This window comes from Rhinatrema bivittatum, chromosome 5 (genome assembly GCF_901001135.1).
Source record: "Rhinatrema bivittatum chromosome 5, aRhiBiv1.1, whole genome shotgun sequence".
Taxonomy (NCBI): domain Eukaryota; kingdom Metazoa; phylum Chordata; class Amphibia; order Gymnophiona; family Rhinatrematidae; genus Rhinatrema; species Rhinatrema bivittatum.
Window position 1 is genome coordinate 349,524,064 of NC_042619.1, and position 22,248 is coordinate 349,546,311.

The 22,248-nt window shown below is 46.0% G+C and overlaps 1 protein-coding gene across 4 annotated transcripts in view; it reads right to left on the reverse strand.

Annotated features, from left to right (window-relative positions):
• The window catches only part of TUBGCP5 (tubulin gamma complex associated protein 5), a 122,368-nt gene that overhangs the window by 76,814 nt on the left and 23,306 nt on the right, over window positions 1-22,248 (reverse strand). For 2 of the 4 annotated variants that reach the window (XM_029604551.1, XM_029604553.1), the window contains exons 5-10: window positions 22,158-22,243; window positions 17,462-17,603; window positions 11,911-12,025; window positions 10,566-10,655; window positions 8,768-8,861; window positions 3,685-3,934 (exon numbers count right to left, since the gene is read on the reverse strand). In XM_029604551.1, coding sequence (XP_029460411.1) covers window positions 3,685-3,934; window positions 8,768-8,861; window positions 10,566-10,655; window positions 11,911-12,025; window positions 17,462-17,603; window positions 22,158-22,243 — 777 coding nt within the window. Of the gene's footprint in view, window positions 1-3,684; window positions 3,935-8,767; window positions 8,862-10,565; window positions 10,656-11,910; window positions 12,029-17,461; window positions 17,604-22,157; window positions 22,244-22,248 lie in introns of all 4 variants that reach the window. The other 2 variants (XM_029604550.1, XM_029604552.1) reach the window with 1 other exon arrangement.

A 22,248-nucleotide genomic window follows, 5' to 3' on the forward strand; every position in this document is an offset into this window, starting at 1 on the left:
AATAAAATATTTCAAAAAAGCAGACATCACACAATTAAAATGGCAGTCAAGAAAAATAAACTTAAAGCCACCTTTACTTACCCCCTCCAGCAGCTCTCCTACTCCCCTTCCCTGCAGGCCGTGGCACACACCAGAAGCAGCAGTAGAAGCTAAGCTCTATACTTATGGTCCTCTTCCTTAGTGCCCATGTCTCTCACACACACACCATACCAGTCATGCCCCCATGACCAGTTTCTGTCTCTCACACACCAATCATCTCCCAAACAGTCTTTGGCACACACACACACCAGTCACCTTCCTGAACAGTTTCTCTCATGCCATACACACACACACACAGGCTTCCCACTCCCATGTTCTACTTACATATATGATCTTCTCACTCTCATAATCACTTTCTCTGTCTCTCTCTCTCTCACACACACACACACTCACTCACCAGTCTCTCACTCCCATGCTTGTTCTCTCCACATGCACAGGCTTCTCATTCCCATAATCACTTTCTTTCTCTCTCTCTCACACACACACACCAGTCTCTCACTCCATGTTCTCTTTCAGATATACAGGCTTCTCCCTCCCATGATGTGTCTCACACACACCCAGGTTCTCACTCCCATGCTCACTTCACATGCACAGGCTTCTCATTCCCATAATCACTTTATTTCTCTCTCTCTCTCACACACACACACACACCAGTCACCTGATCTCACTCATGCATACACACGCACACAGGCTTCCCACTCCCAAGTTCTCTTTCAGATATACAGGCTTCTCCCTCCCATGCTGTGTCTCACACACACCCAGGTTTCTCACTCTCATGCTCACTCTCTTCACATGCACAGGCTTCTCATTCCCATAATCACTTTCTCTCTGTTACACACACACCACTCTCTCATTTCCATGCTCACTCTCCACGTGCACAGGCTTCTCATTCCCTGAATCACATTCTCTCACATTCACACACACCAGTCTTTTTCTCTCACACACACAATCACCTTACCAAGCAGTCTCTCTCTCTCATGCATGCACACTCACCCAGGTTTCTCACTCCCACAACTCCAGGCTTCTTACGCTCATGCTTTCCCACATACCCAGACTTCTCACTTCCATGTTTTTTCTCTCACACACACACACACACACACACATCAGTCACCTCCCTGACTAATGTCTCACACTCTCACATACACATCAGTCATCTCCCTGAGCAATCACTTTCATTGTCTCTCACATACACACACACATCAGCTCTCTGACCAGTCAATCACACACAGGCTGGCTGGCTGCTTCTCACTCTCTCTCTTACTCACTTCCTTTCCCCCCCCCCCCCCCCCGAGCACAAATGGGAGCTGCAGCAGCCCCCGCAGGCCAAGAAAGAAGAATCCCATCGGCCGCGGGAGGCTCATGCTGCTGACTCCTTTCTCGATTACCGGCTGCTTCAATTGCTCGGGAACCGACGCTGCAGCCGACGCGGCACGGCTCTTTCTCCTTCCCGCGCACCGCTCCGTGCATCACTTCCTGTTCCAGGTAACGGGAGGGGGGGTGCAGGCGCGGGAAGAAGAAAAGGCCAGCCGCGGGTGCCACAGCTTCTAACACCGCTGCCATTACCACTGGGCTTGAACATGCTGACAGCCCAGCGGCAACGGCAGCGGGAGAGACCGGGAGTGCGCGCCGCGGACCGGCAAAAAACTCCCACGGCCCGGTCCCGGTCCGCGGACCTGTGGTTGGGGACCCCTGAAAAAAGACCACGAAAGGCGGAACTGTGACATACCGTATTTTTCGCTCCATAACACGCACCTGACTATAAGACGCACCTAGGATTCAGAGGGGGAAAATAAAAAAAAAAAAATTTGTGCTAAACCGGCTCTGCGTCTGGGCGTCTTATGGAGCAAATTAGGGGAGTGCATAGCTTTTTTTTTTCCTCCCCATTTTGTTTTCGGGTCTGGGGAGGGCCATTTCGGTCAACTCCCCAGATCAGAAAACTTTTCTTTCTCTGGGAACCCCTTCCCCCCCAAAAAAAACCCCATCCCAACCCTTTAAATTAACAACCCCCACCCTCCTGACCCCCCCAAGACCTGCCGACTTAATTTACTGCAACCCCCCATCCTCCTGACCCCCCCCAAGACCTGCCGACTTAATTTACTGCAACCCCCCATCCTCCCGACCCCCCCCAAGACCTGCCGACTTAATTTACTGCAACCCCCCACCCTCCTGACCCCCCCAAGACCTGCCGACTTAATTTACTGCAAACCCCCACCCTCCTGACCCCCCCCAAGACCTGCCGACTTAATTTACTGCAACCCCCCATCCTCCTGACCCCCCCCAAGACCTGCCGACTTAATTTACTGCAACCCCCCATCCTCCTGACCCCCCCCAAGACCTGCCGACTTAATTTACTGCAACCCCCCACCCTCCTGACCCCCCCAAGACCTGCCAAACATCCCTGGTGGTCCAGGAGCGGTCCGGGAACGATCTCCTGGGCTTCGGTCGTCGGCTGCCAGTAAACAAAATGGCGCCGACGACCCTTTGCCCTCACTATGTCACTGAGACCGACCAATAGCAGCGGTCGGTCCCAGTGACATAGTGAGGGCAAAGGGCCGTCGGCGCCATTTTGTTTACTGGCAGCCGACGACCGAAGCCCAGGAGATCGTTCCCGGACCGCTCCTGGACCCCAGCTGGACCACCAGGGACGTTTGGCAGGTCTTGGGGGAGGTCAGGAGGGTGGGGGGGTTGCAGGAAATTAAGTCGGCAGGTCTTGGGGGAGTCAAGAGGGTGGGGGGTTGCAGGAAATTAAGTCGGCAGGTCTTGGGGGAGTCAGGAGGGTGGGGGGGTTTGTTAGATTTTTATTTTTTTTTTTAATATTCGCTCCATAAGACGCACATACATTTTCCCCCCACTTTTGGGGGGTAAAAAGTGCGTCTTATGGAGCGAAAAATACGGTATGTAGGAAAGAAACTCGAGCGAAGGCACGCTGTCCGATTGGCCGGTGCTGGGCAAGGCTTGCCCAGCACCGGCCAATCGGACAGCGTGCCTTCGCTCGAGTCACTCCCTCCCCCCACCGGACGCTGTAAAAAAAAACCAAAACAGTTCATTCTCCGGCGAGGGAGCGGAGAATGAACTGCTGCCTTCCCTCTGCAAGGGAAGGCAGCAGTGCCTCATTCCCCGTCTGCTCTCAGCAGTGGGCGGGCCGGTCACAGACCGTAGGCGGGCCGGATTCAGCCCCTTGCCCAGGTCTGGGTTAGAGGATAGGCTCTGTCCTCCACCTGCTGGAAAGGAGGCTCAACCCACAGTCTGGACTGATCCGGGTACGTACAGGGAACAGGCAGATCAACTCATCATATTAAACATAAGTGAACTTCACAATCAATCTATTTTTTTTATATTTTGTTCTGTTCAAAATGGATTTAGGCATCAATATTTAAATTTAATAATTCCTTACAGTAAAATGGTCGAGGCTGGTAATTACTTCCCTTCATCTTTATTTTATCAAAATTCCAGTAAGAATACGTTATTGTTTGGGGCATGGGAAGCAAAGTGTTCTTCTCCCACTGGGTCCTGAGAAATCGAGCTTGAAAAAGAAATTCCAGCGGTTTTTGCGCTACGAAACAAACTTTAGATTCTTATTGTACACAATTATGTTGCTCTGTTCCAAAGCATTTTCAGTTTTTGAAAAAACAAAATCCTCTTTACCTTTGCTGATGATCCCTTTCTCGATTTCTGCCAGTTCCTGTTTGAAACTGATGAAGTACTTGTACAGAGCCCACATGAAGGCCTGGTAGGTTCTAAACGGGTGCTCAGCGGGTTTCTTGGCAGTGGGAAGGCTTCCGTGCAATATTACGCTTTCTGAACTGTGGCACGTTACTTCGTCAATAAACTTCTGCAATCTGAATACTACTTGTCCATACGCTGCTATTTGCTCCAGCACAGATCTTAAACAGTTCTACAAAAAAAAAAATAAAATAAAATAAAATAACTGCCTACATCTAACAAAAATTGAACCTCACTAAAAATTTGTATTTTTATACGGTAAATCCTTTATCTAAAACTGTGAACCAAGCAGCTTAACATTTCAACCCTTATACAGCAACCCTTCTCCATACAGCAACTCAATTAACAATTTTGCCGTACTGGAATTTAGATTTTTGGACCTAAATTCCATATATATAGCATGGACGTCAGGCTCGCTGAAATATGCCCTGTTCTGCTTAGTGTTTCCCGTTACGTTTTACGAGGAGAATCGCTCTCGATTACATTTCAATCATGACGTCATCAGAAAACGTCCTGTTTGCTGGTCTGTCTATTCGAGAAGATAGATTACAGGAAATACATTCAAAGGCATTCTTTGTGTCAGCTCCAGTTCTACTCAACTAATTACCTGAGAAGTTGCAAGAAAGGGGAATGATTACAGCAATACCGTTTGAATAGACGCTTGACTGAATGCTGAAATAGCAATTTTAGGGCCTCATTTTCCAAGCACTTTACCGTGTGCGATAAATTCGCAAATCGAGAGAGAGAGAGAGAGAGAGAGAGAGAGAGAGAGAGATTTGGCCAACATTCTCTCCACCTAGCATGTTGTTGCCCAGGTAGAGTGTCCATCAAGCTAGGTAGAGAGAATGTTGCCCAAACCACTTCTTGGAGTGAGCGTCCTCACTCCGACGGCCAGCAAATCTGCACTAGAGACCACTGTTCTGTCCGTAGGTCTCATGTGGAATGCGAAAGTGGCCCCCAACCCCCGACGCTCATACCTAATCCCCACCCCGAGTTAGTAGGTAGCCCTCCCATAGGGATTCAAATACCTATGTAGGGCATAGGCACTATAGTAAGGCTCGCTCTCTCTCTCTCTCTCTCTCTCTCTCTCTCTCTCTCTCTCTCTCTCTCTCTCTCTCTCCCTCCCTCGGGAGCCTGAAACAGGCTGTCTGGGATGTACAAATATCGTGCACCGCGATAAAAGACTGAAAGAATCATCGTGCACTGGGAAAACAGCGCGTGCGGCGCTAATGTTTTCGCAAATGGCGAAAACATCGCCGCATGCGATGTTTCCCCACTGCACGAAAGAAGCCTCATTTGCATTGGTAACGCCCCCTAATGCGTTACCAATGCGATATTGGAAAATAAGGCCCTTAGTTAGTTTTGTCATTCCAGCTCTAGTTGATTGTTTAGTTTCAGAATACGTTATTTTGATTTAATCTTATTGTACCATTTTATGTAATCAGTATGTATTTTATGATTATTTTATTGTAATCCAAATTGGTTATGTAATCTGATTTGCAGAATATAAGTACGCTAAATGTATAAATATATATACCTCAGATATCGAAATACATACATATTGTAGTTTGAAAGGAAGAGATAAACCAGCTTGATTTATATCACCAATATGAAGCCCTTTATTGACATTTAAGACTTGGAGAATTTGTCTTTTACTGCCTACCTGCCCCCTCCCAGGGCTAATAGATAACGCTCTGGCAATTGAGGCTCCGATTTCAATCAGGATTGACCCGCAAAACCTTATAATCTTTGGTGATCCCAACCTTCATGTTGATGCTTGCACTTTGTCCAAAACCTTTTAAGGGCTTTTTATCCTCCATGTCTGCATGTGGCTGGGAACAAACGGTGCATAAACCCGCTCATCATCACAACCACATATTTGATCTCATTTTCTCAAACAATCATCTTTTTCTTCAATATCTATCTGTGATTATTTGTTCAGAAGTACTCTGGAGTGACTATTTATTTTTTTTTGTATTTCTTTAAATATCCTTTGTCCACTTCCATGAACTAATTTGTTTTTCTCAGTTTATAAGATGCAGCCATGATATTGATCTTCTCCGCTCACAATGGATGCCTCATCTAGCAGCAATTTCTGAAGTTGAAATTAACGATGCTGTAACAACTCAGCATGATTCTCTTCCTAAGGTCAATGAGATGGCACCAGTGGAGGTTATTTCCACACTCAGGAAACACAGAGCATCTTGCTTTACTATGGAGCTTAAGAGGGCCAAAATTGCTTTTGTTGTCTAGAATGCTGATGGCACAAGTCAAAATTGCAATCTAACCTGTCTTACAAGCAGGCACGTGACAGGTATCAGCAGCTTTTGTCGAACAAAAAAAACCAAGCATACTTTTCTAAGAATGTTCAATCAGCAGGTAATAGCCCATGAAATTGTTTTCAGTGGTCTAACAAGATGTCCAGACGCTCAAGCAGAGGTGCCAAAATAGACAGCAGAGCCTCCGGCGCCAGCATGGGGACCGGTGGCATGGGCGGCTCGACGCTCCGAAGAGCTCTGAGCACCGCGGTCTGCACCCTGCATTCCAACTCCTCCTGAAATTCCGGGGGAGCCAGGACTGAGGGAGGGGGGGACGAGGCGTCACCGGCTTGTCCTCGGTCCTCTGAGGCGGCACGGTGCCTGACACCAGTATCAGTGGGGGAATGCCTGGGACTCCCGGGTTATGTCGGAGGATGGGGCTTCTGAGGAGCGGTGTCTCGTCGGTGGTATGGTATGGCGGCCGCCGGTACCGCACCGGAGCAAGCGCAGACGGCAACCTCCCATGGTGCTCGGCCCAGTCTTTCCCCGGTGCAGAGGAGGTGGAGGATCCCAATGTCCGGTGAGATCACGGAGGATGGGTCACCGTTTCCGCGATCCTTTGAAGAAACGGAAAGAGGAATGGCGAGAGGGAGCATTATCAAGGGGCTCCCTATGACCACCCCGGCATCGACGTCTCCGACACGGGTGTGGACGGAGCGGACGTTTTAGAACCGAAAGGTTTCTCCATCTTATCAAGGCGTGCACGACGGCCTTTGGGGGTCATCTGGTCAGACATCGTGCGAAGCCCCCAGGCAGAGGATATAACCTCATGTGGATCGGTGATGGAGATGGTCCGCGGGCACTGGGGGCACCGACGAAAGCCGGACGCCATGGAAAAAATACCCGACGTGCAGTCGATGACCAGTGGCCACCAGGAGGTTAAAAACCAGGGACTGACCGCAAGAAACAGGAAAACAGAAGTTTTAACCGACCAAGCCGAAGAGGCACAGACTGTGAAGGGGGACCCACGATGAAAAACGGGAAGAGATACCTTTCTCGCAAGAAAATAAGAAAAAAAAGTATTTGACAAAGTCCCTCATGAAAGACTTCTTAGGAAATGAAAAAAAGTCATGGGATGAGGGAATTGTCATTGTGGATTACTAGGAAGACGGGCTATACGGGCTGCACCGTTAAATGTTACATATCTTACCTATGTTAGTTTGTAGGATGAGAGCTTCATTAGGTTAATGCAGTTGTGAAAGTTGAAGACCCGTATAGTTCCGGGCAAGTGGGGGTTGTATCTTGTACCTTGTTGTCAATAATATTATACGAATAAGAAAATGAATAAACATAAGTTACAAAAGTGTAACTATAAAAATATATATATATATTTAAAACAGAGTAGAGCTAAATGGTAAATTTTCTCAATAAAGAAAGAAAGAAATAGTGGAGAGTCCCAAGAATCTGTTCTGGGACCACTGAGTTTTACAAAATGGAAATGAGTGAGGTGATCAAATTTGCTGATGACACAAAAAAGTGTTCAAAGTTGTTAAATCACAAGAGGATTATGAGACGTTTTAAGAGGAGTTGCAAAACTAGGAGACTGGGCATGCAAACGGCAAATGGATTTTAATGTGGAGAAGTACAAAGCGATGCACTTAAGGAAAATTCACCCAAACTACAGCTCCACAATGCAAGGGTCCACATAAGGCATCACCATTCAGAAAAAGGACATAGTCATCATTGTTGATAGGATGAAATCTTCTGCTCAGTTTGCAGCAGCTGCTGCCAAGAAAATAAATAGAATGCTAGGGATTATCAGGAAAGGAGACTAAAACAGAGAATATCCTAACGCCTCTGTATCACTCCATGGTGCAACCTCATCTTCAGAACAATTCCCCTATGAGGAAAGGCTGAAGAGGTTAGGACTCTTCAGCTTGGAAAAGAGAAGACTGAGGGGGGATATGATAGAGGTCTATAAAATAATTAGAGTGGAACGATTAAATATGAACGAGTAAATGTGAATCCGTACAATGACTAGGAGACACACCATGAAGTTATTAGGCAATATATTTAAAACTAATTAGAGAAAATGTTTTTTTTTTTTACTAAATGCATAATGAAGCTATGGAATTCACTGCCAGAAGAGATGTTAAAGCTATTAGTGTAGCTGTGGTTAAAAAAAGGTTTGGACAAGTTCCTGGAGGATAAGTCCAGTAACCATTATAGTTGCAGAAATTCACTGCTTATCCCTGGAATAAGCAACATGGCATCTCTCTACCCCATGGGATCCCGCCAGATAATTGTGACCTTGATTGGCCACTGTTGGAAACAGGACGCTGGGCTTGATGGACCCTTGGTCTGACCCAGTATGGCATTTTCTTATGTTATGCTCTTATGAACAGAAATAGAGAAAAAGGAGATACTGGAGTAGATGAGGGTAAGGGTAGGCCAAGTAGAGTCCTCCCCATATTCTTCTAACCCCTCTTCCCCTCTATCTCCTGAAAATATGAGGCTTATCTGGCACTGCATTCTGGTTCCCTGGCTCTTGGCGTGTGAAATGTTGACGACCCCTGAACTAAAGGTTTTATTTCATTTCGTGTCTAGGGGAGAAACGCTACTAACGACAGGCTTTCGTTACCGAAATGATAGAGAGTTTGTGGGCTGGAGCGTTCTTGAGATATTAAAATTTAAATAAATTAGAATGGAATAAATCTATTAAAAATAGACCTATAAACGTTTCTTACCTGGGTCAGGTGGGTTACAATTATATCATTCCTCACCGTCACCTTTCCGTCATTCAGCTGAAATATGAAGAGCTTTTTAACCCCTGAAAGTAGCCTGCAAAATGGAGAGGCGAACAATTTATTTTAAAAAAAAACAAAAAACAAACAAAAAAATTAACTCCAGCTGTAAGAACACTTGATACATTCTTAAATATGTTACTTTTTTTTCTGTAAAATTACAATACCAGCTCTAAAGCACTTTTGAGAAAACACACAAAAAAAAAAAGAAAAATTCTTTTATTTTACTAGCCCCAGGAGCTTTTTGCTTCTTTCCATCAAAAAATGTATTGGACTCAATTTTTTCTTGCAGAATAATCATCATTTTGCACGACTGGATTAATCACAGCTAGAAATTCACCAACAGGCTGATGCGATAAAGTGCGCATAAAAAGACGCGCGTCCAAACTGGACGCCCTTTTTTTTTTTTTAACCGCACGCACCTTCACCCGTCTTGGGTGCCCGCGCTTGAAAAGGACGCGCAAGGGATAGAGTGTGCGTCCATAGCGCATCCGCGGCTCACTCACTCGTGTGCATTCCGGGAGATACGCACGTACGCGGGAGCCTTTTGAAAACCTTGCGCGATGCGAGCTGGCCAAACGTACTCAAATCTCCCAGCTTTGGCATGTGTCAGGCTTTTAAAATTCACCAATATTCTTGGTTAAGAAAAAAAAAAAAAAGTCAATGTGCATTTTGTAGCCATTACCGATTTCACTACAGTGAGAGCTAGGTTTCAAATCAAGTTTATTGAGAGACTATGGAAGGATGCAGCATACTCTCACAGAGGTTAATGGACAGCGGTACTGAATGACAACAACTTTTCATCTGTTCAGAGCAAACATACACCTCTGATCAATTTTATTATAAGCAGGATTTTTTTTTTTAAGAGGTGTCACTCAACGCACAATAAAGCTCTGGAATTTGTTGCCAGAGGATGTGGTTAGTGCAGTTAGTGTAGCTGGGTTCAAAAAAGGTTGGGATAATGCCTCTGTAATCTCTCCATGGTGCAACCTCATCTTGAGAATTGTGTGCAGTTCTGCTTACCCCGTCTCAAAAAAAAGATATAGCAGAATTAGAAAAGGTACAGAGAAGGGGACCCTAGATCAAAGGGCGCCTCCATCACTCAATGCCCGCCCTAGAGCAGGCAATGTTCTCATCTCAGAACACATCCAGCTAGTCTGGTTTTTAGGGTAGCCACAATAGAGGCAGTGCATGCAGATCTCTCAGGCATATTCATTGTGGATATTCTGAAAACCTCTGGCTAGGTAAGGCCTCGAGGACAGGGATGAGAACTACGTTCTTAAAAAGGACCCATCCTTACTGACACCAATAACATCCTGAATCTCGACTCGCTCTTGCCCTCTCTCTGGGGGGGGGGGGTTCAGCTGTCATCGCTGAGCTCAGCTCAACCAGGGCCATTCTGAAAAGGAACATCAGGGACGAGGAAAGGCCAGGTCTCAGGACATCAGAGATACAAGTGATGGGAGTGGGGGGTACTTGTGGGGCTATGCTAGAGTAGCTGGGCGAGTTCCAGGTCTCAGGTCTGGAGTATCCCAGGTCTCTGGGCGGGTGATTTTTTTTTTTTTTTTTTTAATAAAAGCTCCTCCGACCCACTAAACCTCCCACCCCAGCCCATCACCCAGTAAACCCCCTTTTTCCTTATTTATAAAAAGCTGAATGCTCTCAGATATTTAATACACTGCCTGATGTAGTCTTGCACCATGCAGCTGATATGAAAACACCACGAAGGCTTCCTGCTTACCAGAGGGTTTCCCTTATCACCTGCATTTCGGTGACAAAGGTCCTGTCATCCGGCGCGTAAAGGGGGTCGCTGGTATACAAATGCTGCGACCTACAAGAAAAGGAGCGTGTCATTAAAAATTGCTGACTGCTGCCAGAAAAAACATTTTTTGGGACAACGCTGCTTCCATTCGCAGATGTCCTGCATCTACAATCTTGAAAATAAAAAATCCTCCCTCATACTAGCCGCTGAATCTGGATTATTTTAGCTTATTTAAAATTTGTAGAGGTTTTATGTTAGGCTGCCTGCCTTAATTAGATATAATTATGTCTTTAAAATTTCAGTTGGGAGAATTATTTTCTTTTATACGTATTTTTATCTCCATTAAATTTGCCCTCTCTTGGTTCGAGGTTGCTTAACTCGATCCTCCAACCTTGTATTCGGGATTTCTATAATTAATGCACATTAAATCTATTTGCGTACAATATGGAAGCAGTACATTTTCATCGATCCCACGCGGATTCATTCTGGATATCCTGGAAACCAACTGGCTGGTGGCCCTCTAGGGCCACATGTTGGGATCCCCCCTAACCACTTGTTTTCCACGTTCCTGGCATTTACTACCCCAATGTCAGTAAAACCTACAGCTCGCCACATCGCAGGAATTCTAGAAACCCTTTAAGGAAAGGTCTCCCCAATGTCTTATCAGCAGCGCTAAACCATGCTATGATCAAAGGATGTGAGGGAAGTACTCATTACAAATGGAAAAAAAAGGTCCAAGCATGCAGGAAACAAACTACTACTTGGCTTCCAAATGGTAGCTAATGAGATCATAAGAGAGCTCCACCCCTTTTCAGTCAGTGATTCAGTAATGTTTGGTCCATAATATAGTGGGGTGATAAAAAAAAAACAAAACAAAAAACCAGACAACGGCAATAAATAAAGATCAACAGCGTCTCTGGTTTCACTCATCAAAAAGGACTGAAACATATCTGACCTGGAGAGAAATCCCAAAAGAAAGACAGAAGAAAATAAATCTACAAAAATTATTTTTTATATTTCAATTTGTTTTCTCATTTTGGTCAGCCATGCTCACTTATTAAACAGGTGCACACACCTTTCCTTCAAAAAAATATATATTTATTTATTTATGATTTTTATATACCGATCTTCTTACATAATATGTAAATCAAATCGGTTTACAGAGAACAGTTGAAAAGCTTGCTTGTGGGCAATTACATATAACAAAGAACTTTTTTGAGTAACATATTGTATAACTTTTTGAGTAGCAAAAACATCTCTGTGACAAACTGATTTTCTCTCTCTCCCATTAAATGTATTTTTCAGTTTAAAAAGAGTTTCTTACCAAACAGCTGCTAAATTGGAGTGCAAATGGGAGCTGTGGGAGGGTCTTTGCGTCCTGCCTGTCCAGTACTGAAGAACCACATGCTGCTCCAGCCAGCTGCGTGCATCTGGCTCATCTACTACATAAGAGATTTGACAACTATGAGTAGGAAAATTTAGAGGCCATCCTCCATTATATCTAAAGCTAACAAAACATTTTGCTATCTTCACTGTGTACATCATTCAGGAAAGTGAATCATCTACATTCCAATCATAAAATATTACTCAAAATCAAACATGTTTAGCTGCAAAGCCAGAAACAGAATGTATGGTTTAGTTTAGCAGAGTTGCTTACCTGTAACAGGTGTTCCCCCCCCCCCCCCCGAGGACAGCAGGATGTCAGTCCTCACCCATGGGTGATATCATCAAATGGAGCCCCGGTCCGGAACTTTGATCTCAAAGATTCTAGAACTTTCAAACATGCCCTACTGAGCATGTGCAGCTGTGGTCATCACCCTGCCCCCTAGGCAGAGTCCCTCAGTCCAAGATGTAGCTCATACAAGGAGAAACCAACTCCCAGGGGAGGCGGGTGGGTTTCATGAAGACCAACATCCTGCTGTCCTTGGAGAACACCTGTTACAGGTAAGCAACTCTGCTAAGACATGCAGGACGGTAGTCCTCACACACTTGGGCAATTCCCAAGCTATAGTGTGTCCGAGCAGGATAAAGCAGGAAACCACACAGTGCTGAAAGCACCCTCTCTCTCTCCCTTTTGCCTGTGAGGCAGCCAACCCACAAAGGGGTCTAGGCGGGAAAAGAGTTGGGTTCTACAAAGAGAAAACAAGAGAAAAGACAAACACAAAACCCCAATACGTAGCAGGGACGCCTAAGGCAAGGAAGTGATGCGAATGCCAGCAAGAAACATACTCCGCATCACGGAAAACATTAAAAGCAGGAATTCAGATCAATAAACCCGGACCACAGTAGGTCTAGAACCTCCTGGATACAGGAAAAGGTCTAGAGATGCTCACTAGAGAACTCTTGGACGGAGACTGCATAGTTTCCTTCGGTGTTTCAAGACAACTGAAAAACCATCTGGGTCTGAGAGCTCCCCATAAAGAAACTGCGATCCACTGGCATCTGAAGAACAGAACGTCTCTGCAGAAGTGTCCCCCACGTTTGGTTGATTGGCACAATGGGCAGAAGAACCCAAGCAATACTTGGAAGAACAATCAGCAAGAACTGCAGGCTCTGTGACAGATCCTACGTGCCAGAGTACCAGACATAGCTGACCACGGAGGACAGCATCAAACGTTTCAGGAGCTGAAAGGCAATCCCTGAAATGGGATCAGCCCAAACCCCCCCGAGCAGGGAGATAAGTTAAACCTGAAGCTCAGCCACACTGCACCCTCTCAAGGGCAGGGCTATCCATCCTGTCTACAGGATAGCTCAGGTGAGCAGGAAGGCACTTTGGACAACTCAGTGAAGTGAGGAAAGCTAAAGGCAGTACTGGCCAGAACCTGGTGAAAACATGGTGTATCGCTCCCTGCAGGTATACACTGCCCTAGCTTTTCTTCACTTCCCTTCGACATTCCAAGGAAGTCAGAAGGAGCGAAGAACTCAAGGAGGCAGACCGCTGGACTGCAGGGGTAAGAACAAGTCGCTAGACTGTATCTCTCAACCCCAAGCAAATAATTTACTGCTGATTCCAGTTGGGAGTTACTCCCCAGGATAGAGCCCTCAGCCTGCTTGGAACAGCTGAAACTGAGAGCAAATACCCCAGGAAAGAAATGAAAAAAACACTCCACCAAAAAAAACAGGAAGCCGGGGTGCCACAAGTGCAAGTCCCAGTAGAACAGGATTTCTTTACTAGCCTGGAAATCCTAAGGGTACCAGAGCAGGATAATGTGACCTCGGAACAGACTACTCACCAACCTAGCTTATGTATTAATACCTCAACCATGATTACTTGTATTTCCCCCAAGAAAGCACGCGGTCCAGTAAATGGAACAACCATTGTATGAACCAGGACACTCCTATCAGCAGACAGGGCTATCCCTAAACTGGGGAAGTATAGCTTGCATGCCCCCAAAACAAAAGAGTAGTACCTCTTTTGCGGGTCCCGTGTCCCCCAACTCCCTCAGCCATGAATACGGTAAGAGGATGAAAGGCATACGTGCCAATTAGATGGACTAGAACTCTCCTCACTGATGGGCCGATACAGTAAGGAGTGGTAGAAAGAGGTGCGTTAGTGCCCGGCGCACCCGCGTTTGCCGCACACACAGTTCGGATCACCTACCGCTCGATACTGTATTTCAATGGCATGCAAATGCAAGCCGCATCTAACGCGCGTCCATGAAGCGCAATCCATTTTACTGTATAGGCGCTATACATTGCCTATACAGTATCCTGGGTGCGCTGGTATCTGTCATTTCAAACGTCATTTCAAATGACGTTTGAAATGACAGGTACCAGGAAGTGGATGTTCTCCTACAGACCCCGCTGCCTTGAGCGCCTGGCGCCAGCAAGCCCCAGAAGCCGGCGATCGGAGGCAGGGAGCGCAACAAAGCAGCCTCCTTCGGACGGACAAGAGAGACGAAATTTCACAGTCCCAAACCAAACCAACCCAATCCAAGCCCCAGCAGAGAGAGACGAAATTTTACAGTCCCAAACTTTCCCCCAGCCCCCGCTCACCTGCCCTGGCCGTGGCCACGCAAGCCCCCAGCAGGAGAAGTAGAAGGGCGGCGAGAGAGAGCGGCTTCAGCAGCCCCGCCGGCGAAGGTGAATACGTGCACGCCTGTACGTCCAATATGGGCACTCAAGGCAGTAAAGGCGCATGCGCACACACTGTGACCGGCTGGACGTCGGAGATCATGGCTGATTGCCTCCATGGCATCCCCACACCTCTATGGCCTTGAAGGCATCGATGGCAGCTAAGATAGCATCAAAGGGGACCATGCTGCTTGATGGCAATCCTGGTCCACAAGACAGTCTGGATCGCGACACTAGAGGTCAGTGCCACTACTCTGCTGCATAGAGGCCTAAGGCGCTCGATGATGCTAAAGTCGATGCCGTTCCTCCGGTATGTCGAGACTCTATGGTGCCTGCCGACGGTATGACACAGAAGGCCCAGCCAGCACGCTCGAAGCATGCACGGCACTTGATGTTCCCACTTGGCACTTACAGCATCGAGGGCGGTCACACAACTCAATGGCATTGAGGGCGCCCTAGCATCTCAACGGCGTCAAGGGTGACCATGGTGCTCACTGGCAGTTCTGGTCCCCAATGCAGTCCTAACATCAATGCATTAGACCATCGGTGCATGGAGTTGGAGGAGTCCAGGACAATACCTGAATACAAGAAAACATTAGATACAGCGAGGATCTCTGAGGGAGTAGTAGGGATAGTTGGTGGATAGACAGACTAGAAAATCCATATGGTCCTTTTCTGCCATTATGTTTCTATGGGATCAGTTGACTTCAATGCCAGGAAACAAAATGTGGAAACTGTTCTCAAGAACAAAATCACAGAACATATAGAAAGACATGCTTTCATGGGACACAACCAGCATGGATTTACACAAGGGAAGTCTTACCTCAAAAATAACATTTTTTTTGAAGGGGTAAATAAATATGTGGATGAAGGCAAACTGGTAGATTTAGTGTACTTTAGATTTCGAAAGGCATTTGACAAAGTCCCCATGAGAGACTCTTACGAAAATTAAAAAGTCACGGGATAAAAAGCAAAGTCCTTTTGTGGATTACAAACTGGTTAAAAAGACAGGAAACAGAGAGCAGGATTAAATGGTCAGTTTTCTCAGCAGAGAAGGGGAAATAGTGGAGTGCCTCAGGGATCCGTACTGGGACCGGTGCTTAATATATTTATAAATGATCTGGAAAACATGGAATTCCTATCCAGGTAGAACTCCGGCAAGTCCCCAGGCCCAGTGGCCTACACGGATCACCCACAGATTGTGTTCTATCCAGTCCCGCCAGAACCCGGCAAAGGTACAAAAACCGACTGAGCAAGAAGAGGACACAGATACTAAACTGCAGGTGCAGTATCTATTTAATAAGGGAATAGTATTCGATTCTGGCAGGCTGCACAGAGACTAAGTCCCGCCATACGACTGGCTGACAGTGAAAAAGAGGAGGAAAAAGGGAAAAGGGAAACAGAAAACAAAACTACCATAAGGTAAAGGAAATATAACATCTGCAGCTCTAGAAAAAATAATTTCAAAAAAACTAAGGCGAGAGCAAAGCTGAATACCGTGACACATAACCACTCCCGTGATTCACAAGACTCTGTGGGGGGGAAAAAAATAAAAAAAGACTGAGGGACTTTGCCTGGGGGGCACGGTGAAAACTAAAGCTGCACATGCTCAGTAGGGCATGCTTGAAAGTTCTTGAATCTTTTGAGATCAAAGATCAGAACCAGGCTCTCTCCAATGATGTCACTCAGGACTATCACCCTTGCTTGACCTCAGAGAAATATGTATAGCCTGGAAGAGAGGAGGTGCAGGGGAAGATAGGATACAGACCTTCAGATACCTAAAAGGCTTTAATGATGTACTAACTTCAAACATTTTTCGTTGGAAAGAAACTAGCACTAAGGCTCATGAAATTAAAACTCCAGGGGGGAACGACTCAAAACAGTCAGGAAGTATTTCTTCACGGAGAGGGTGGTGGATGCCTGGAATGCCTTTCCGGAGGAGGTGGTGAAGACAAAAACAGTGAAAGAATTCAAAGAGCCATGGGATAAACACTGTAGATCTCTAAAAAGCTAGAAGACAGAAATGAGAAAAGCGTGCAGGGTAGTAAACCCTTCTGCTTAGGGTAGCAAACTTGCTGGTGCGGGATTTCTACCCTTAGCAGAAGGCATGGAGATTACTACCCTTAACCAAAATGCCTTGATGCTTTTATTGCAATTGCAATATTGCTCCCCGCTTAGATGGCAGAGGGGAAAAGAGGAATTGGATTCACTCAAAAGATGGACCGAACTTCACGGTCTTGGATACGGATGCACGGACATAAGGTAAAAAGCACAGGACTGTTTCTATGGTCAAGTCCATAAGCAAAGCACGTCAAACGGCACTGTCTGAATTTTCACGAAAGGTCATCGCCCAGTAAAAAAAAAAAATAAAAAATGTTGCTAGCTGCTATTTTTATGGGTTATCAAAGGGCCTGGGGATAACTGCACGGCATGGCAGTTACCACCTTAAGCTTGCTGGGCAGACTGGATGGGCCATTTGGTCCTTTTCTGTCATCATTTCTATGTAAAGTATATGTACTGTGACAATTATATATTATAAAGTAACTAGGAATATTAAGATTTTTAAGTAGAGTAGTTGTACACACTTTAGAAAATAAAATTCTTCTGATATTTAGGACAGTATGTGTTTCTTCTTTATCTATAGTAGTGTGTGTATATATATATATATATATATATATATATATATATATAGATAGATAGATAGATAGAACACATTCATGTAAGCTATATTTATTGCCATTCTCAATTCACACACAGATATGGCAATGTTTGCAGAGGGAGAAATCTTTTTTTGAACAGACCTTTCCAAGACACATGAGGTGCTACTTTCTTATTCTGATCGTGGCCGTCCTGCGGTGTTGTATCCACTTGAATCCCAGAGTCATCTCTGCTAAGCGGTTCTTGGACGTCCCCTTCCTCCTCCTCGCTGCTTTCAGACCATTCCTGTCACAAGTTAGAACATAAATCTATTCATATAAAACATTTACAAAACGTTTTCAGATGCATTGCAGGCCTGGCTAGATTATTAAATAACGGGCATAAGCTACGGCTTATGCTCCTCTCCGCCTCCCCTGCCACCTTTCATTTCTCCTCTCTTCCTCCGCAAACCTTCGCCCCTCTCTCAAGCTGCAGCACGATACTGAGCTGCAGTCACAATACAAGAAGGGGCTGAAAGAGTGCGAGAGAATCATCATCGAGCGCCGCTAGTTACGCTGCCTCACACAGTCCTACTGCTCGGGGGTATCCTGCTGATCAGCAATAGGCTGCGGGAGGAGATGGGAACTGCAGTGCTTTAGAAAACATGTGGACAAAGGTGAACCGGTAGATGTAGTATACTTGGATTTTCAGAAGGCGTTTGACAAAGTTCCTCATGAGAGGCTTTTAGGAAAAAACTAAAAAGTCATGGGATAGGTGGCGATGTCCTTTCGTGGATTGCAAACTGGCTAAAAGACAGGAAACAGAGAGTAGGATTAAATGGGCAATTTTCTCAGTGGAAGGGAGTGGGCAGTGGAGTGCCTCAGGGATCTGTATTGGGACCCTTACTTTTCAATATATTTATAAATGATCTGGAAAGAAATACGACGAGTGAGATAATCAAATTTGCAGATGACACAAAATTGTGCAGAGTAGTTAAATTACAAGCAGATTGTGATAAATTGCAGGAAGACCTTCTGAGACTGGAAAATTGGGCATCCAAATGGCAGATGAAATTTAATGTGGATAAGTGCAAGGTGATGCATATAGGGAAAAATAACCCTTGCTGTAGTTACATGATGTTGGGTTCCATATTAGGAGCTACCACCCAAGAAAGAGATCTAGGTGTCATAGTGGATAACACATTGAAATCGTCGGCTCAGTGTGCTGCGGCAGTCAAAAAAGCAAACAGAATGTTGGGAATTATTAGAAAGGGAATGGTGAATAAAACGGAAAATGTCATAATGCCTCTGTATTGCTCCATGGGGAGACCGCACCTTGAATACTGTGTACAATTCTGGTCGCCGCATCTCAAAAAAGATATAATTGCGATGGAGAAGGTACAGAGAAGGGCGACCAAAATGATAAGGGGAATGGAACAGCTCCCCTATGAGGAAAGACTAAAGAGGTTAGGACTTTTCAGCTTGGAGAAGAGACGACTGAGGGGGGATATGATAGAGGTGTTTAAAATCATGAGAGGTCTAGAACAGGTAGATGTGAATTGGTTATTTACTCTTTCAGATAATAGAAAGACTAGGGGGCACCCCATGAAGTTAGCATGGGGCACATTTAAAACTAATCAGAGAAAGTTCTTTTTTACTCGATGCACAATTAAACTCTGGAATTTGTTGCCAGGGGATGTGGTTAGTGCAGTTAGGATTTAAAAAAGGATTGGATAAGTTCTTGGAGGAGAAGTCCATTAACTGCTATTAATTAAGCTGACTTAGAAAATAGCCACTGCTGTTACTAGCAACAGTAACATGGAATAGACTTAGTTTTTATCAAGTTTTTGCACATCATTTTTTTTTTTTTGTGCATGGCTACATATCAATACTGAGGAACTGCAGGTGGCACCAGGGCTTTTCAAGCAGTGTCAGTGAAACTCTCTCTGTCTTCCATCTGCTGACTGGGATGAATAAAGCCAAGAGTTTGGACTGATCCGTAGTATTACAGGAACAAAAATTAGCAGGTAAGAACCGATTTTCCTATCCTCTCCAGGTAAGGAGTCTCTGTCTCTCTATGGTAACAGGTGTTTTGTTTTGCTCTTCTCTCTCCACCAAGAGGCTGGAATACCACAAGGGATCAGCTTCTTTTCTTGAAGGCTATGACCCCAGTTTCCCCAAGGGCCAGTGGAATCGATGTTTGGCCTAAGGGCCCGAGGAGGAGCGATTTTAATACGGATGGACGATTTGCACTGTCCGGTCGGAATTTGTTTGTCGCGATCGGCGGGTAGCACTAGCTGGAGCCCGACCTCGGCCGTCGCTCAATTTTCCAGCATTTAGCGACCATCGGGAGGAGGGCCCCTTCCCCGAAATACACGCAGAGCAAAAGGCCGGCATGGCCGAGACACGCCGGGACCGCGACGCAAGCGCAGCAAGCCGAGCCGCGAGCCATTCCCCCCCCCCCCCCCCCCCTGAGGCAGGAGAAGAAAGCCCTGCTCAGTTGTGGAAATAGAAAAAAAAATAAATCAAACCGGCAAAGGAAAGCACGGAGGAAAGGAAGCCCCAGAGCCTTACTACTCAGCTGCTCCTTACAGCGTCAACCTTCCTGTTGTGTGTTGTGCTGGGGGGGGGGTTGTTGAATTGGGGTGGGGGGGGGTTGGTTTTTTGTTTTTGTTTTTTTAACTTTACCAAACCGAAAAAAAAAATAGCAGGGTCACTCCTTTCCGAAGGCTGAAGGGTGCTGTCCACAAGCAAACCAGGAGAGGAAAAGTCCATAAAGGAGCTGAAAACCACCTGGGCGGCCTCATATGGGGGGGGGAGGAGGATCTGGACCACCAGATTTTACACCCCACGGATCAACAAGGATTGAGCATCCAAAAAGGCCACCGACCTCCAGCACGTCCACCTCGACCAAACAGGGAAAAGGGTCCCCCCTCGGGATCCAAACCCCCCTGGGAGGAAGGCTCACCCGAAAAGGAAAAAAGAAAAAGTAACCGAAAACTGCAGGTTTATGCAGCAGCCTCCATCTGCTGGAGACAGAGAAACACCAAGGAACTGCAGGTGGCACTAGGGCTTATTCAAGTGGTGGTCAGTGAAACTCTCTCTGTCTCCATCTGCTGGCAGGGATGAATAAACACAAGAGTCTGGACTGATGCGGGTACGTACAGGGAGTTAAGGATTCACTCGTGCAGGGCGTATACCAGGAACCTGAGCCCCTTGAAATACCAACCAGATACTGCAGTACGGGAGGCCAAGTGAAGGAGGCCCTAAAAGTCTTTTTATAACCTTCGGCGTGAATCCAAAATATCCTCCGCAGCTGCTTCAGTGACTATTCCACCAACGGAAAAGCAAGTGGCAATTTCTAACAAGGAGATGATGAGTTGTACACCACTCGATACAGCTGTATGCTCAGGAAATCCCACAGGCTCTAAAATGCTATTTGCTATTGCGGCAGTTACCTCGATCCTTACCACCACCACCACCCCCACCTTTATCTCCGAAAGCTGCACCCATGCTCAGCTCCCAATGCTACTTTGCCTCCGTGCAGACTTCTCTTGACTGCTGCTTATTCACCCAGACCAGAATCCAGTGCAGTCCCAAAGCTCCCATCGTGTGCCTCTCACTGGTGCGGTGCAAGACACTCCTGTCGCCGTCTTCTGTTTGTTTGTTCTTGTTTGTAAACTCAAATTAAAGGGGACGGCATCCAAAGAAGGAGAAACAGCAGGAGGAGGAGGAGCAGGGAGAGAAGGTGGAAGGTCCCCCCCCCTGCCCTCGGTCTGGATTGCTGCACTGAGGGAGGGAGCCCAGACCTCTCTCCTCACAAGCTAAAGTCTAAACCTAGGACCCCCAGCTCAGAGAGAGAAAAATCTAAAATCTTCCATATTTTCCATTTCCGTGACAGCACAAGGATGCTCGCCTACCATCTGCTGGAGACAAAAGAAAAAAACTGGAAGTCTGGTGTGGAGAGAGATTTCTATAAGGAGTGACATCAGCGAGCCTGTTGATCAGTCTCCATGCGTGGTTGGCATGCATGACCTGCTCTGCCCCCGTGCAAGTCGCTGGCGAGGCCTCACTTAACAGTGCCGCGTTCAGTTCGGGAGGGCCGTCTCCCACACAGGACAGAGGGAGACTAGAGGTGGCCCGGAGAAAAGCAACCAAAATAGTGTGGGGTCTGTGCCAAAAATAAAGAAAAAAACGTAAGAGATGAGACTTGAGGCTCCAAACATGTATAGCCTAGAGGAGAGGAAAGGCAGGGGGGGATATGATATAACGCACAAATAAACCTTTGCCCCCAGTGTAAAGAAAGCTGTAGAACTAGGGGGGGGGGTCACCATTTGACGCTACAAAAAAAATATGTAGGCAAAGGATCATCAGATGCATGGAATGTCCTCCTGGGGGGGAAAAAAAAAAAAGTGGTGAAAATCAAAATGGTAGCGCAATTCAAAAAAAAAAAAAAAGACTGGCATAAATACATTTGATCCCTTATTGGCGAAAAGATGGGATAAGCTGCACAGTGCAAAATTTCCAACCTGAAACAGCTGTGAAACGACTGCATCGCGCTTCCAATAAAAGGCATGGAGCGTCAATTACAACATTAAACAGCATGGGGGGGGTGTAACCTACACTGGGAGTTACAACCCTAAACACTTTTCCGGGCAGTCCAGATGGGTCCATTTCAGTGGTTTTCTGCCTTCATCTGCTATGCTATGACGACCCAGTGAGCTATTTCTCCCACCTCTGTACTTTTAGCAAATGAATAAAGTTGACGACAGTCCCCTTTCCCCACCCACCCACCACATATTTATCAGCTATGGGGTTTTTTTCGGTTCTTTACTGCCATTTCTGGTGTGCTGTTACTTACAGGTGTGTCTATGTCCAGACCAAAGACAATGTTTTCACCTTCCATTAGGTATTTTCCCCAATCAAATTCTTCTTCTTCTTCTTTTTCTACA